Here is a 16361-nt window from a genome sequence, read left to right as displayed (position 1 = left end):
TTCTTTCATGGGATGTGAACATCACTGGCAAGGTCAGCCTTTGATGCCTCTCCCTAATTTCCCTTCAAATTAGTGGCTTGCTAGGCCATTTCAGAGGGCAGCTAAGCTTCAAACAGTGGGCCTGGAGTCACATGTAGGCCAGACCAGGTAAGGATGGCAGATTTCCTTCTCTGACAAGCATTGTGAACCAGATGGATTTTTACATCAATGACAGTTGTCATGGTCACCATTACTGAGACTATTTTATATTCCAGGTTTATTAACAGAATTTAAATTCCAGCAGCTGCCATGATGGGATTTGAACCTGTATCCCCAGAGCATTAGCCTAGGCCTCTGGATTACCAGTTCAGTGCTATCACTATCACGCAACCATACCCCTGGGCAGGGGACTTAAATCACTTGACAGTGTAACAGTTCTACAGAATCTATCCACCCTTTGCCACCATTTACAACTTTTCTAAAGATTTGTAACTCTGCGAAATTTCAGGCCAATAAGACATTGAGCCTAGCTAGCATGCAGCATAGGCTGTTGAAGAATTTAGTGATGAGATAGCAATGGTTCTGGGAACCATTTTTAAATTTGCCTTAAATATGTAAATTGTTTCATGGGAATGGAATGGAGCCAATGCAAGACCTTTTTTCAAGAAATTAGGAAAGGATAAATCAAGCAACTACAGACCAATTGGTCTTATGTCAATTTTTGGGCAAAGGTTATCAAAGCAGTAATTTGAGATAAAATTATCTAGAATTTAGAAATGCAAGGATTAATTAAGGCCAAGCATACAAACATATGAATTAGGAGGCCCCTGGAGCCTGCTCCACCATCCAATAAGATGATGACTGATCTGACTACAACCTCAACTCCACATTCCCATCCACCCCCAATAACCTTTCACCCCCTTGCTTATCAGGAATCTATCTACCTCTGCCTTAAAAACATTCTGAGACACTGCTTCCACCGCTTTTTGAGGAAGAGAGTTCCAAAGACTCATGACCCTCTGAGAGAAAAAAATTCTACTTATCTCAGTCTCAAATGGATGACCTCTCATTCTAGATTCTCTCACAAGACAAAACATCCTTTCCAATTCCACCCTATCAAGCCCCCTCAGGATCTTATATATTTCAATCAAGTTACCTCTCACTCTTCTAAACTCCAGTGGATACAAGCCTAGCCTGTCCAACCTTTCCTTGCAGGGCAACCTGCCCATTTTAGGTGTTAGCCTAGTAACCTTCTCTTACCTGTTTTCATTTACATCCTTCCATAAATAAGGTGATCAGTACTGTACACAGTACTCCAGATGTGGTCCCACCAATGCCCTGTATAACTGAAGTATAACCTCCCTACTTTGGTATTCAATTCCCCTTGCAATAAATGCATTCTATACATTCTATTAGCTTTCCTAATTTCTAAATGTACCTGCATGCTAACCTTTTGTGATTCATGCACTAGGACATCCAGGTCCATCTTCATCTCAGAGCTCTGAAATCTCTCAACATTTAGATAATATGCTTCATTTTCATTCTTCTTGCCAAAACGAAAATTTCACATTTTCCCACATTATACTCCATTTGTCAGGTCTTTGACCACTCACTTATGCTATCTATATCCCTTTGTAGCCTTCTTATGTCCTCTTCACAACTTACTTTCCTACCTATTTTTGTGGTATCGGTAAATTTTGCAACCATATCCTTGGTCCCTTTATCCAAGTCCTTTATATAGATTGTAAAAAGTTGAGGCCCCAGCACTGATCCCTGTGGCGCACCACTCCTGACATCTTGTCAACCCATTTATGCCTACTTTCTGGGAAAGATTTCCCCATGTTGGGGAGGAAGTGCGGGAGCGTGCGCGCCTTCGATCGGCACTCCTGATTGGGGGCACGCCAATTAAGGCCTGCCCAGCATGACGTCCACTTGGAAGTGCTATGCACTTCCTGTGTGGGCGAAGGGAGGGGGATTCCCTCAGCAGGGAGTGCGCTCTATTGCGCATGCGCGTGAAAGAGTGCACAGATCTGCTTGAGGTTAAGTGCTGCCTCAGGGAGATTGTCTCTGATTTAAGACTTTAAATATAGAGGTTTAAAAACTTTCCCTGCCATGTCTCCTCACGTGACACTGCCATATGAGTTGGAACATGTCCATAACTTTTATTGAAAGATGTGATTAAAATTTAAATACCCTCATGAAATCTCATCCTGCCCGTGGATGAGGTTTCATGCTTTTTACGAAGCCCGTCCGGGCTGCCGGCCTGCCCGCAAACCTTAAGGTTGGACCGGCAGGTCCATTAATGACCTTAATTACTTTTTTAATGGCCTGATTAGGCCATTGACAGGTCGGTGGGCACGCAACTGACTCGGCTGCACCCCCACTGACCTGAAAATGGAAATGACGCGGGGTGACCTGACGTCAACCCGCATCATTTTAGGCGTCGGCGAGCGGGCCCCACCCCCACTCGCCGACTGGAAGATCCTACCCTCTGTTTCCTGTTAGCCAGCCCTTCTTCTATCCATGCCAATGCAATACCCTCAACACCATGAGCTTTTATTTGCTGTAATACTCTTTGATGTGGCAGCTTATCAAATGCCTTCTGGAAATCTAAATGAAGTACATTCACCAGCAGTGAGGATTTGTTAAAGGGAAATTGCGTTTGAAAAATTTAGTAGGGTTTTTTTGAAGAAATTATCAACTGGATAGAAAATGGGAATGTGTTAGATGCAATATAAATGTATATTCAGAAAGTGTATTGTGATTTGCTTCAAAGTGGGTTGTCTAAAAATTCATGTGTATGGAACGAGGGAAAATAAACAAAATCCACATCGATGGAAAGTTGGTTGATAGATAGAGAAAAAAGAGTCAGAGTAAACATGTATTGCTTAAGTTGGAAAGGGTTTGAAATGGCATATCATGGGGTCAGTGCTGGATCCACTTTGTTCTTAGTATATATAGTTAGAATACTGGCAACTAGCCAACAATTTAGAAAATCGCCCAGATATGCCCTGTCCTCAAAAAGCAGGATAAATCCAATCCAGCCAATTACTTCCTATAAGAAAATGCTGGAAATTCAGCAAGTCTACCAGCATCTTTGGGAAGAGAATGTTTTAGATCGAGCTGTCATCAGAGGTTCTGATAAAAGATTATCGCTCTGAAATTCTGAGAGCTGACTAATTTTTTCTCGACTCAGCATACATCCTGAGGCCAATTGTCATTTCCCTAGCGTTTCGGCTCGGGTTAGCTAATACAGTTCAGACTCAGAATTGAATGCCAAACCATCCTGCTTTGCATGGCTCAGTACCATACCACACATTGCAATTACCCATGGAGTTGTTAAGGGAGCCCAAAGTCAGAGTTTGAAAGGCAAATTTATGACCATGAACCACACTGTAACATCAAACTTTTATGTTTCAGGAAAACAGAAGCCTCTTTATAGGTTTTATAGAACTTTATTGTTGAAACTAATCGTCCAAGCAATTCTCCCCAAAGGGTAATGAATTCTAGGGACAGAATTTTTCGCCCTACTTGCGGGCCTGCACCTGACATGTTCGAGTGTAAAATGACGCATGATGATGTTAGGTGAGCGTCCCAACATCATCGCACACTGGTACAATATTTCAGTCGGTGGGCGCATGCAGGAGTCGACAGCGCACCCACCGTCAATTAAGCGGCCTATTAAGGCCCTTAATCAACAAATGATTGGAAATTTTTGTGGTCCATCCAACCATTTGGTTGGTGGGCAGGCGTAAAGGCCAAGCGGCCTTTCCATGTTCCGCAAAACCTCATCCATGGGCAGGATGAGGTTTCGACCAGTGATTAAAGAAAAAACTTTTTATACTCATATTTAACATGTCCCTGCTCATGTTGCAGAATCACATGAGGGGACGTGTTTTCAATATTTTAAAAACCTTTATTTTTATTGATAAAAATCTTCAGCTTTTACTGCGCACACCCACACGCATGCGCGAACTTCAGCACTCACAATCCTCCCATCCCCACGCTGGCAGCGCTGGGCACTGCAACACACATTTCATGCTGGCTGGCCATTAATCAGCCAGCCAGCGTAAAATCGCGGTCGGGGCCTGATCGCGGGCAATGGTCGGTTTCTCAGCCGGTCCCGTGCCCGCCAGCCGCGCCTGCCCGATGAGGGCAAAATTCTACCCTAGGAGAGGTGTACCCAGTGCCTTGGGGAAGCTATTAGGATGGAATACTTTTACAACTGCTTATTAACCCAGTCTGTCATAGAATGGTGACAGTATAAAAGGAGTCCACTCGGCCTGTCATGTCTGTGCCAGCTCTCTGCAAGAGCAACTCAGCTATTCTAACTCTCCTGCCCTTTCTCTGTAGCCCTTAAAATTCTCTCTCTTCAGGGGTTCATCCAATTTCCTTCTGAAAGCCATGATCCAATCTGTCTCCACCGCCCATTCAGGCAGTGTGTTCCAGATCCTCAGCACTCATCATATAAAAAAGGTTTTTCTCATGTCGCCACTGATTGTTTTGTAAATCACCTATCAGCAATCATTTATGCAAACAATGTTATCAAGTTGTCTCCAACCTCATAACAGAAACATCAATTGGAAAGAATTGAAAGCACCTTATTAGGTTACATTAACTTAAGGTTAAATTTTTAAATTTCTGTCTAACTTCCAAATCTGTATTATTTCTTCCGCTTAAATATATAGCATTTTTTTCCATCTGCAATATAATTTTCTTTTACAGAGCAGAATAGAAAAAAAATTAAAGTACTCATCATACCCTTTAGAAATATCTCAAAGTGTTTCACATACTATGAATTACTGTAAAATGCAGTGAACGTATGTTCTTTGAAAAATGAGGCAGCTATTTTGTGCAAATGAGATTACAAAATCAGCAATGAGGTAATGATTGGTTAAACTGTTTTTGATGGTGCTGGTTGAGGGAAGAATGTTCATAGGGGGCAGACTGTTGGCCAGTGACAAACGGCCACTGACAGGCCATAAATGCTCAGGGAAGCTTATCAGAGTATCCAAGGGCAGGATATTGAGTTCAACAGGTGGCGGGGGCGGGCGGGGGCTCACCAACGTGTAAAATATCCCAATGTCTCCTCGCGTCATTTCAATTTTCAGGTTGGCAGGGGCGCAGCCGAATTAGCTGTCCGCCCGCCGACCTGTCAACGGTTAATTGAGGCCTTTTAAAAAGTAATTGAAGTTGTTAAAGGACCTGCCCATCCAACCTTAAGGTTGGTGGGCAGGCTGGGAGCCCTGGTGGGCTTCAGAAAAAGCATGAAACCTCATCCATGGGTGAGATGAGGTTTCATGTCGGTTTTTAAAAATTTAATAAAAGTTTAGTTAAAAGTGATGGACAAGTTCCAACTGCGGGCTACAGGGAAAAACACAGAAAAAATTGTATTTATACAGCAACTCATCGCGGATCACTAAAACACTTCTGAAAAGATTCTCAACAGGTCATTTAGGTGCTAAAGAATCGGCGATGTAGCCAAGTTTTGAGCTGAAAAGCCATTTTAGCCCATATTTAGTGAAATACAACATTTTGCTAAAGGATTTGCAGCTTGTGCCAGGAAAGAATACCTAGAGGATCGTTAACCAGCCACTTAAGTTGTCTTTTAACGAGGTTGTGCGGCATCTTGGTGGATAATATTGTTCAAATGTGCTTTCGTAATGGCAACCAACTGACTGGAAATAATTTGTCGTTGCTGGAGATTTTGAGTGCTACTTGAAGTATTATCACCTCTTGTTCAGTTGTTACTGGGGGTTTGAAGAGGACTTTACATACTCACCAAAAAATGTTATGGGCACGTCACCATCATATGAACTTCAGCAGTTCAAGAAGAAGGCCCATCATCATCTTCTTGCCAGGACTATCCATATTGTGTGAATATAAACATTTGATCGGGGCAGTTTCCTGGATTTAGTGAAAATTATCCCCGACCCTAATTTAAACAAAAAACTCAAGGAAATTTCACTTCAACCCTTGAAGGTAGTCAAACAAACTGACATCACTGTTGTGTTAAATCATTTCACAGGAACTCATCCAGCTCCTTTCTGAAGGCCTGCAGTGCATGTACTGACAATTTATTCCAGCCCTTGAAAACTCTTGGCAAATAGAAACATCTCCCTGACACCTATCTAATTCTTTGGTTTTCTATTGTGCATTGGTTCTCCTTTTTCTCCCCTGTCTATCTAGCTTGAATACCCTATCCACTAACCTCTTCATTATTTTACAGAACTCCATTATATCCCCTCAAAGTTATACAGTTTTCAAAGTAAAAAAAATTCTCTAAGTCAGATTACAGGGCCAATGTTAGTTTGAAGCATTGGTAAAATTCTCACCCCTGAGTCAGAATGTTGTGGGCTGAAGACCTCCATCAGAATTTTATCAAATGCTCCAGACTGACACTTCCGTGCAGTATTGAGGAGGTACTGTATTGTTGGAGTTGATTGGGTCCAATTTAAACTTTGTGCAAATGAATGGGTTTTGAGTGAGTTAAAATTGGGCCCGTCGATGGGCGGGATTTTCTGCAATAGACTTCTGGCTAGGGCACCGCCTCGCCCACAGCGGTTCCGGATAATCCCAGTCGATGTCCTTCAGGCTCCACCTGTATTTTCCTGAAAGAGCAGGGATTTCTCTTGGTGTCCAAGACAACGTTCATCTCTCAACTAACAAGATCAAAGTAAGATTGGTTATTTATCCCATTTGCTATTCGTGGAATATAACTGGAATAATTATATTCTGTGATTGCCCCCAGGTTTGAGGTCTGTATGATTCACCAGTTAATCCATTTTGTCTATTTTTTTTAAACTTACAAGAAAATGATTACATTTTATATAGATACTTCTACATTAAAAAATAATCCTGATCATATAAACTAAAAATTGTTTCACGTTTTGAAGAGTATATACTTTCTTGGTCAACGTGTTGACTATAAATCAGTAGGGAATTGCTTCAATTTATTGTGGCTAACAGCTGTGTACACTAGTAAGCAAAGATAGGAATGGTGCAAAACATTTTGTGTATCAAGTACAGATGTAGGAGTGAGTTAATGATTTTTCAATATAACTCCACAGCTGGCTGTTATCTTCCTGGAGTGGCTGAGTGCTGGATTCAATAAATTGCGGTACCAATGTTTTGGGGCTCTGTGCATGATGTTAGTTTAAGTTTATATCATCATTTCTTCATTGAAGCTATCAGATCAGATCAAACCACATTAACAGGGTGTATCAACAGGGGGCAGAATTTTCTGGATGGCTGGGGGCGTGGTGGAGCAGGACCACTCGCGATCGGCTCCGCGCTGCCATATATGCAGGCGGGTCAATTAAAGTCTGCCCAGCGTACTTCACGACTCCCGTGCATAGCGGGAGCGGGCGGGCGGCAGCAGGCGTGCTCAGCCCATTGGGCCCAATGGCATCCCGGCAGCCCGTATAAAGAAAGGCCTGGGAGCCTTAGAAAGGCTGCTTGCAATGGCTGGGCAAAGGGCTTTGCAGAGGGGCAATGGAGGTTATGCAAGTCCAGAGGGTAGGCCATCGGGGCAGGCCAGTCCGGAGGGTGGGGTAGGGGGCCAGTGTGCCCCTCGTTTTTCCGATGATTGCCTTGCTGCCTTCCTCAAGGAGGTGTTAGCATGGTGGGATGTGCTGGTATCCCAGGATGGGAGGAGGAGGCCCCCCGACATGACGAAGCATGCCTGGGAAGAGGTGGTGAACTCTGGCAACGTGGTGCGGCGCATCTGGATCCAGTGTCACAAGCGCTTCAATGACTCGTTGCGCTCTGGAAGGGTGAGGACAATGTTGGCAATGGTCTTGTAACCCAGCAGGGCGGTGTTCCCCCTTGCTGCTCCCCCACCCCCATGTCTGAGTGTAGTGACTGCATTGAGTCATTGATGACGTGTCCTTTCCTGGATGGGCCAGCAGATATTGCCCATGCCAAGGTCAGCCTGAGAGGGTGGTGAAGAGATGGGTTCTGTGCCCGCAGCATATGTTACATTGAGATCCACATGACTGTTTCGGGGGCAACCTGGAGGAGCTGCACAGAGGCGCAGTGCTTGAACTGCAGGACATGTCCAAGTCAGGGTGATGACGGGCTGAGAGGGGAGCTTCAAGGTGGTGTGGCAACGAATCATCTGCTGCCCTCTGTGCTCCATGCACTTGTGCCTCCTTGCTATGGAAGGATATACCTTGTAGTGCCTAATGTGATGTAGGCAGCATGTGGCCAAGGCGGCGGTGGGTGGGTGGGGAACAGACCTAGCGCCTTTGTGTGAATGTTCGGCAGCAGCGGGGTGAGGAGGCACTGGAGCCCTGACATCCCACTCTGGGGTGGACTGTCCGCGACGAGAGTCCAGGTACAATTTGCACAAATCAATGCTCTTCTCTCATTTTTAGGAGAAGAGTGCTCATAATGCAGCAGAGACTGTGAGGACTGGCGGTGGCCAGGCACTAAATATAAACAAAAAAACTGCGGATGCTGGAAATCCAAAACAAAAACAGAATTACCTGGAAAAACTCAGCAGGTCTGGCATCATCGGCGGAGAAGAAAAGAGTTGACGTTTCGAGTCCTCATGACCCTTCGACAGAACTTGAGTTCGAGTCCAAGAAAGAGTTGAAATATAAGCTGGTTTAAGGTGTGTGTGTGGGGGGCGGAGAGATATAGAGAGAGAGGTGGAGGGGGGGGGGTGTGGCTGTAGGGACAAACAAGCAGTGATAGAAGCAGATCATCAAAAGATGTCAACGACAATAGTACAATAGAACACATAGGTGTTAAAGTTAAAGTTGGTGATATTATCTAAACGAATGTGCTAATTAAGAATGGATGGTAGGGCACTCAAGGTATAGCTCTAGTGGGGTTTTTTTTTAATTTTTTTTTAAATAATGGAAATAGGTGGGAAAAGGAAAATCTTTATAATTTATTGGAAAAAAAAGGAAGGCGGAAACAGAAAGGGGGTGGGGATGGGGGAGGGAGCTCACGACCTAAAGTTGTTGAATTCAATATTCAGTCCGGAAGGCTGTAAAGTCCCTAGTCGGAAGATGAGGTGTTGTTCCTCCAGTTTGCGTTGGGCTTCACTGGAACAATGCAGCAAGCCAAGGACAGACATGTGGGCAAGAGAGCAGGGTGGAGTGTTAAAATGGCAAGCGACAGGGAGGTTTGGGTCATTCTTGCGGACAGACCCCCTTCCTTTTTTTTCCAATAAATTATAAAGATTTTCCTTTTCCCACCTATTTCCATTATAAAAAAAAAATTAAAAAAAAAAACCCACTAGAGCTATACCTAGAGTGCCCTACCATCCATTCTTAATTAGCACATTCGTTTAGATAATATCACCAACTTTAACTTTAACACCTATGTGTTCTATTGTACTATTGTCGTTGACATCTTTTGATGATCTGCTTCTATCACTGCTTGTTTGTCCCTACAACCACAACCCCCCCCTCCACCTCTCTCTCTCTCTCCGCCCCCCCACACACACACCTTAAACCAGCTTATATTTCAACTCTTTCTTGGACTCGAACTCAAGTTCTGTCGAAGGGTCATGAGGACTCGAAACGTCAACTCTTTTCTTCTCCGCCGATGCTGCCAGACCTGCTGAGTTTTTCCAGGTAATTCTGTTTTTGTTGTGGTGGCCAGGCACTGTTAGCCATTCTCAGCCAGTTTGAGCAGGAGGCCCTGGATTTGGAGAGGCACCATATGCCTAGGTGTCGGTGAGGCTGGGGAGCCACGGCCAGGTATGTATGCCCAGCAATGAGGCCAGCATTGTTCTCCCAACAACCATAGCAGTGCTGAATGTTAAGTGATTTAATTTTGCAACATGGCTTGACCAATGGTTATGGAAGGATGAGTGCATAATGATCCAGAGCACAGGGATGCACGTTGACATTGTCTTCACATTAACTGAACTAATGTCCTTGTTCTTCCTTTCAGCATCAGCGGAGGAGGACTGGTGGGAGGAGCAGCAGAGGCCCCCTTTCACACCTGAGGGCCCTGAAGTCTCACTTGTGTCACACCATCTCTGCTAGGCAGGCACCAGCTACCAGCACATTGGTGGGAGTTAAAACATTGGCTAACGTCCTGGGGCACAGTGGTGAGGGCACTTCACAATCGCTGGAGGAGCTGGCAGAGACAGAGAGTGCCCATGGCACCAGCAGTCGGAGGACTGCAGGGGACCAGGCACATGCTCAGTTGGTGCCTGATGATGTGCCTTTGGAATCATCCGCAACTCAGCAGGGGCAGGAAATGCAGCTGGGTGTGCGGGAACATCTGGGGGAGATAGATGAGGGTATGCTTGGCTTGGTCTCCATGGTGGAGGTGTCTACATGGACGATCGCCGAAGCAATGAGCCTCACATCTGAGCGCCATGCATCCTCCATGGAGAGAGTGGCGACTCTTGTGGAGAGCCTTCTCTAGAAGATCCATCAGGGCTTCCTGGGGATGCACTCTGACCAGCAAACCCTCAAATTGACATTGACCTCAGCTGGTCTGTGCCAGTGTGGCAGATGATGTTGGCACCAAGTTTCCCAGCTCGGTGCCCATCCATCCACGGTGAGTAGGGAGGTCCTTAGTGACCTCACATCGGCACAATAGCTGCCTGTCATATCTGTGGCACCTCTCAAGGCGCTGCGGATAAGGGTGGCAGCTCCTCCGCCCCTCTCCCAGTGACTGTAGCATCCAGTGAGGCTGCAATGACTGGGGAGATGCCAGCTGTGGAACTGGCAGATCCCTGCCAGACTCCGTGGGCTGGAGGATGACCGCCAAGGTCATCGAGGCCAACAGAACAGCAGAGTGAGCAGGTTGTCTCAGATGCCAGTCCCAGCGATGGGGCAGCACCAAGACATAGCACCCGGAAACATAAACATAAGGTACCTTAGGCACACCATGGGTTTCTCACTGGTGCTTTTGTATTGGCCCGAGATGAGGTCTTTATGATTTGCTTTGAATTGCCACACCTTTATTTTATTTCATTAAGTTTCTTTGCCCACGATATTAAATTCAGGCATCTGACCATGGCTGAGGGTGCTTCTTTTCTTCTGCATGTGTATGGTTTCCAAAAATATTAGGAGTGCTTTGTGGGACATTCAGCTTTATTGACAAGGCCCTTAGTTACTGTTCCTAACCTGGCAGATTTGACACTTAGGTATTGAGTATTGAGCCTACAGCCCAGGCTTGTCCTGGAAGTCCACCTGTGGTGTGCTAGCTGAAGGTTCATTGGATTAAAGCCTCCTGGGTGTCCCTGCCTCCCTGGAGTATGCCCGGGTCAGTGTCTACCCCTGTGTGTGCTCATCCTCGGAATGACTGCTGGACTCATTGTGTGCAGCTGCAGACACTGTGTCTACATCTTCATTGTCCATTGCATTCCCCCTTTCCAGCACAAGATTTTGGGGAGTGCAGCATGCAACCACTATCAGTGATACACGATCTGGGAGCTACTGGAGCGCACCCCACCAAGAGGTCCAGGCATCGGAAGCGCATCTTGAGAGGACCGATGTTTCTCTCCACCACAGCCCTTGTGGTGCTGTGGCTCCTATTGTACCACTTCTGTTCTTGGATGGTGGAGAGGCGTCATGAGCCACATTCTGAAGGGATAGCCCTTGTCACCCAGCAGCCATCCATCCAACCGGGCTGGAGCATTGAAGGGCCCTGGCACCTGGGAGTGTCTCAGGATGTAGATGTCGTGGGAGCTGCCTGGGTGCCTTGCACAGACTTGCAGAATCAGCATCCCGTGTTCACACACTATCTGCACGTTCATGGAGTGGAATTCCTTCCTGTTGATGAAGGCGCTGGGCTCACTTGCTGGCACCTTGATGGCCACATGCATACAGTTTATTGCGCCCTGGATGTGGGGGAAGCCAGTAATCGCTGCAAAGCCTCTGGCTCGCTGTGACTGGCTTGCCTGATCCCAACGGAAGTGGATGAAAGTCAATGCGCACCTAAGCAAAGCATCTGTAACCTGTTTGACACAAGTGTGCACAGCTGATTGGGAGATACCGCAAAGATCTTCCATCGAGCCCTGGAAGGAGCCAGAGGCATAGACGTTGAGGGCAGCTGTGACCTTCAGAGCCACGGGCGAGGGGTGTCCACCCACACAGTTAGCAGAGATCCCAGGTGCAATCATCTGACAGATATAGTTGACTGTCTCCCTTGAGAGACGGAGCCTCCTTTGGCACTGCACCTCAGACATATTGAGGTAGTTGCTTCGCCGCCTGTATACCCTGGCAGCAGGATAGTGGTGTCTTCTGTGGCCCCTTCCGCCTTGGACAACCTCTTGACCCTGAACCCCTTGTGCCTGCGCCTGTCCTCCCAAAGGTGGCTCCCCTGGAGGCTGAATATGCACTTCTGGCCTCCTCCCCCTTCTACCCCTCCCTTCTTCCTCAGAGGAGGTGCCTCCAATGGAGGGTTCAGCTTCCATTCCCAGGCTAAGGGAAGGCATCCAGAAACCTGCAGGCCCAAAAAAAATTCCTCACTGCAGTGTGCTGACCTGAAGGTTAAGAGTCCAGGCAAAGCAGCTGGAATGCATTTTGAAGTATTGCAGATCACACAGGCAAGGTTCAAAAACTTTGAAAAATCAATACCTGAGAGTGCACACTTGCCACCCTAGTGAGCCCTCCTATCCCACCTGTGGATGAGGGTCATACAAATGTGTCTACCCACCTGCCCGTTGTGCCCGTGCACCGACCTGAAGATTGCATGGGCGCCGAATAATCGGCATCATTTGGTGAGTGAAGGGCCTTAAGTGGCCCATTAATTAATGGCGGGTACGCAGCGGATATCATCATGCGCTCGCCCAACAACAGGCCCCCACCTGCCAACGGGAAAATTCTGCCCAGGGTGAAAGAACACTTGTGCCATTTGTCATTGCAAGGGATACCATTACAGATCCTGCTTTGTTTCTATTTTAATATGTTTCTCAGTTAGGAACTATATTGAACCTGAACCTTATATCTGAAGATTCCAAATTAAATTTTTCAAAGAATAAAGCTGTTCAAAGATCCAGAGCATCGTCATTTGTGAGTAAACAGGCTGCTATTAATCAGGTTTCTCCACTTAAAGTTGATGCTTTGGAAACTCTGCCTTAATTTCTGGTATGCTGGCACTTTAGCAGTATACAATAAAATCACACTTGCAATTTGGAGAAAAATGATCATTTTCATATAGTTCACAGTATGGTTTCCTTTCCAATTTCTAATTGTATTTTATCATCAACGTCACAAATCCTTGGCTAATTCCATGAGCTAATTTATATTATTGTCTGATACGCTATTTTGGATGATACAATTTCTGGTTATATAAAAGGCATAGAAAAGCAATAAGTTAATCAGCAGGAAGGTTAAAGATTGCCATTTAACACAAGAGACAGCCCTGTCTTCACTGGTCACTATTTTAAGGTATCCTAAAAAGAACAACAGACCTAACAAGGACAGATTATAATCTCTTCTTTTGTATCTCTGATTCCTGATCCGACAGGTGATTCATGCTCCAGGAAGTACTCTATCCTAAAATTCACTGCTGCTTTAATTCACTGCCTCATTGCACATCTATGACAGTTTCTTTTATCCAGTGCTCCTAACCTTACCTGAAATCCATAATCAATATTATCAACACACCAGATCATCAGTTACTCATGTTGGTAGCTAAACTAGAAGATCCTGCAATATTACCAAATTTACATAATCCAAAATGCCAAGACTGCTCGTGACCTGGTACCAATCGAAGCATTGGGTCCAAAGGCATAATTTATAGAATTCTTGATCTTCTAGCCTTTAAATTTACATATCTTTCAAAATAAATCTTTGTCAAACATTTGTCTTTTTTTTCTTCAAATTCTTATCATTTTTGTTTTAAAGAAAAATGAAATGTTTCTTCTGTTCCCAATGGACAGTTGTTTTTGTTTTGGTTTTGGTTTTGTTACAGTAAATTTCTGACTTAAACTCCAAAATGACATCTTTATTTCAAGGAATGGTCCAAAGCACAACATTTAAATAATGCAGTAAAGCATTCTAAGGCCCTTTACAGAAGCATAATTTACACTAAGCCAAAGAAAGGGACATTAGGAATGGTGATCATAAGCTTGATAAAAGGAGTAGATTTAGAGGTAAAACCCTTGATCCAGATGCATCCATGCATTTTAAATGAGCCCATGGAAAAGATAGCAGTGGCACAATTATGCATATTTAATATTTCGTTAGAAGAAGGTTTATTGCCAGAGGACTGTGGATAGCTAACATTATACCCATATTTAAGAAGGGAGATAAACATTTCCAGGGAATTGCATCGGTCAGCCTAACATTGGTAACAGGAAATATAATGTAATCCCTACTAAAGGGGAAAATAGAAAAACATACAGAAACCAAAAATATAATAATGAACAGCCAACATGGATTTCGAAAGGAAAAGTCCTGCTTGATCAATCTCATTGAATTTTTTGGAAGGTAGCAGAGAAAGATAGAAAGAGTCAGCAAGGGTAATATAGTAGGTATAATGGGCTGGATGTAATGCCGCCCTCACAAATGTGCTTTGGTGAGGGGAGGGGGGCACATAAAATATGACGGGTGGGTGGCCCTCTGCTTTCCTGCCGACCCATAATATGGGGGGGGGGGGGGGGGGGCGGGGGGTAAAAAGCCCAGTAGCCCATTCACTGTTAGGCCTATTGAGATCCTTAACTGTCCAATTAAGTAGCAATTAAGGTCCTTAATCTAAGGCCCTTTTTAATAATGAATTGAAAAAATACTTGATAAAATAGGTAATAAAAGTATTTTACTTTACCCTTAACATGCTTTGTTTAAAAACTGTTTAGTTTATGTAAAGTGATTGATTGCTGGGCTGGTTGAATTCTTCACACAGCAGTGTTAGAATGTATTTCAACTCAATTTCACTTCAATGTTCATAACTTTTTCACAGCACGTTATAATGGTTATCATCAAAGCTCTACATTTAGAAATAATCATATAAGGTAAGTCTGTGCCAATGAACAAAGGTTATGTCTACCAAGCATCATTTACTGTCAGGTCGCAGCATTACATTTGTAACACAAAACCTTTCCTGCCCATACTCACTTATTGTGCAGCCAGACAATTTTTGGCTTGGGGTTCCCCTCAGCTCTACAGGTAAAGTAGACAGTATTTCCTAAGGTTACATCCACATCCTGGGGTTCTGAAGTAATGCGTGGCCTCTCTGGAAAGAAAAGTTGCATTATGCACATATTTAAACAAGGTATTCAGAACAAAAATATTTAATTCTCATGCATTCATAAATGCTGACCCTTAAGGATGGTATTTTTGTCATGGAATTCAATATCAGCAAAGGAAAGTCGAGTACCAGTGTCAACTGCACTATTTGCTCTGCTTGTATTGTTTCTAATGGGTTAAGAAAACTAGTCTTGGTTTAGCCATTCGTTTTTAACCCAACAAAATCTGTTAAACTGATATTAAAAAATATTGTGTTGTTATAAATAGGAAGTTAACACAATTGTTATGTTTTTGTACTGCGTCTTTAATTTAAGGTAAAACAGAGTAGTGAAAAGAGTGATGTGACCTGTTCTGAATTCGGTCTGACAACAAGCCTGGGTGGCTTGGTTGCTATGGGGAAAAGAGAGGCCCAAATCAAAAGATTTGCTGAGAAGTTGCAAGATGTTCATACCTGTGGACAATGACAAGACCATCTATGATGATAAACTGTTAAGTTTCCAAGTTTTAGGAATGTCAAGCTTAATAAATGGTTATAGTTTAAACTGTTGATGTAATTCCAATATAGGATAGAGTTTGTGGTCTAAAGGATAGCTAATTGGTCTTTTGACCTGGATACAAGACCCATGCGATTGGCATTGTCATAGAGGGGCCGAGTTTATATCAAGCCATTTTGGTAACTGGTTATAGGGTTTTCTAAGATATTACAGAACCTGACAGACCCAAGTAAGTCTGTAAGAATCAGAGAAAGAGAGAGAGAGAGAGAGTAGGGAAATAGAGGCAGCCAGTCCTGCATCTGAAGTAGAGAAAATGCTGACCCTGTAGTTCACAATGCAAAACATGATGGGAGCTCATACGCAGAATGAAGGGGCCAAGTTAGTGAAGATTTAAAGGAGGCTGGAAGATTCACCTAGCTTGGGTTAGAGAGAAGGAATCTCCAGCGTAACCCTCACAATGAAAGTCAACCATGGGGTTAGATGTTAACTGGCTAGGGAAGGAAAAAGTAGGCAGGCCATTGGGAGCATAGAATAGCTCTGGACTGGTGCCGGGAGAATAATGTGTCCACTTAAGGGACACTTAAAGTATACCGTGTAGTGGGATTATCGGTCATGTTAAAAGTCACATGGGGAAACTTTTCTGTAGTTTAGAGTATAAGCTGCCTAAAAAATAGTGGACTGAATATCATGGGATACCGTAGTTCCACCACTCCTGGCT

The 16361-nt window shown here is 44.4% G+C and overlaps 1 protein-coding gene across 1 annotated transcript in view; it reads right to left on the bottom strand.

Moving 5' to 3' along the window:
• Nucleotides 1-16361, bottom strand: part of LOC121279297 (peroxidasin homolog) — a 659434-nt gene that overhangs the window by 247709 nt on the left and 395364 nt on the right. The window contains exon 8 of the mRNA XM_041190436.1: nucleotides 15018-15135. Coding sequence (XP_041046370.1) covers nucleotides 15018-15135 — 118 coding nt within the window. The remainder of the gene's footprint in view (nucleotides 1-15017; nucleotides 15136-16361) is intronic.

The sequence above is a fragment of the Carcharodon carcharias genome, chromosome 6, assembly GCF_017639515.1.
Source record: "Carcharodon carcharias isolate sCarCar2 chromosome 6, sCarCar2.pri, whole genome shotgun sequence".
Taxonomy (NCBI): Eukaryota; Metazoa; Chordata; class Chondrichthyes; order Lamniformes; family Lamnidae; genus Carcharodon; species Carcharodon carcharias.
Note: the sequence above shows the minus strand (reverse complement) of the source record. Positions and strands in the feature narration are given on the sequence as shown.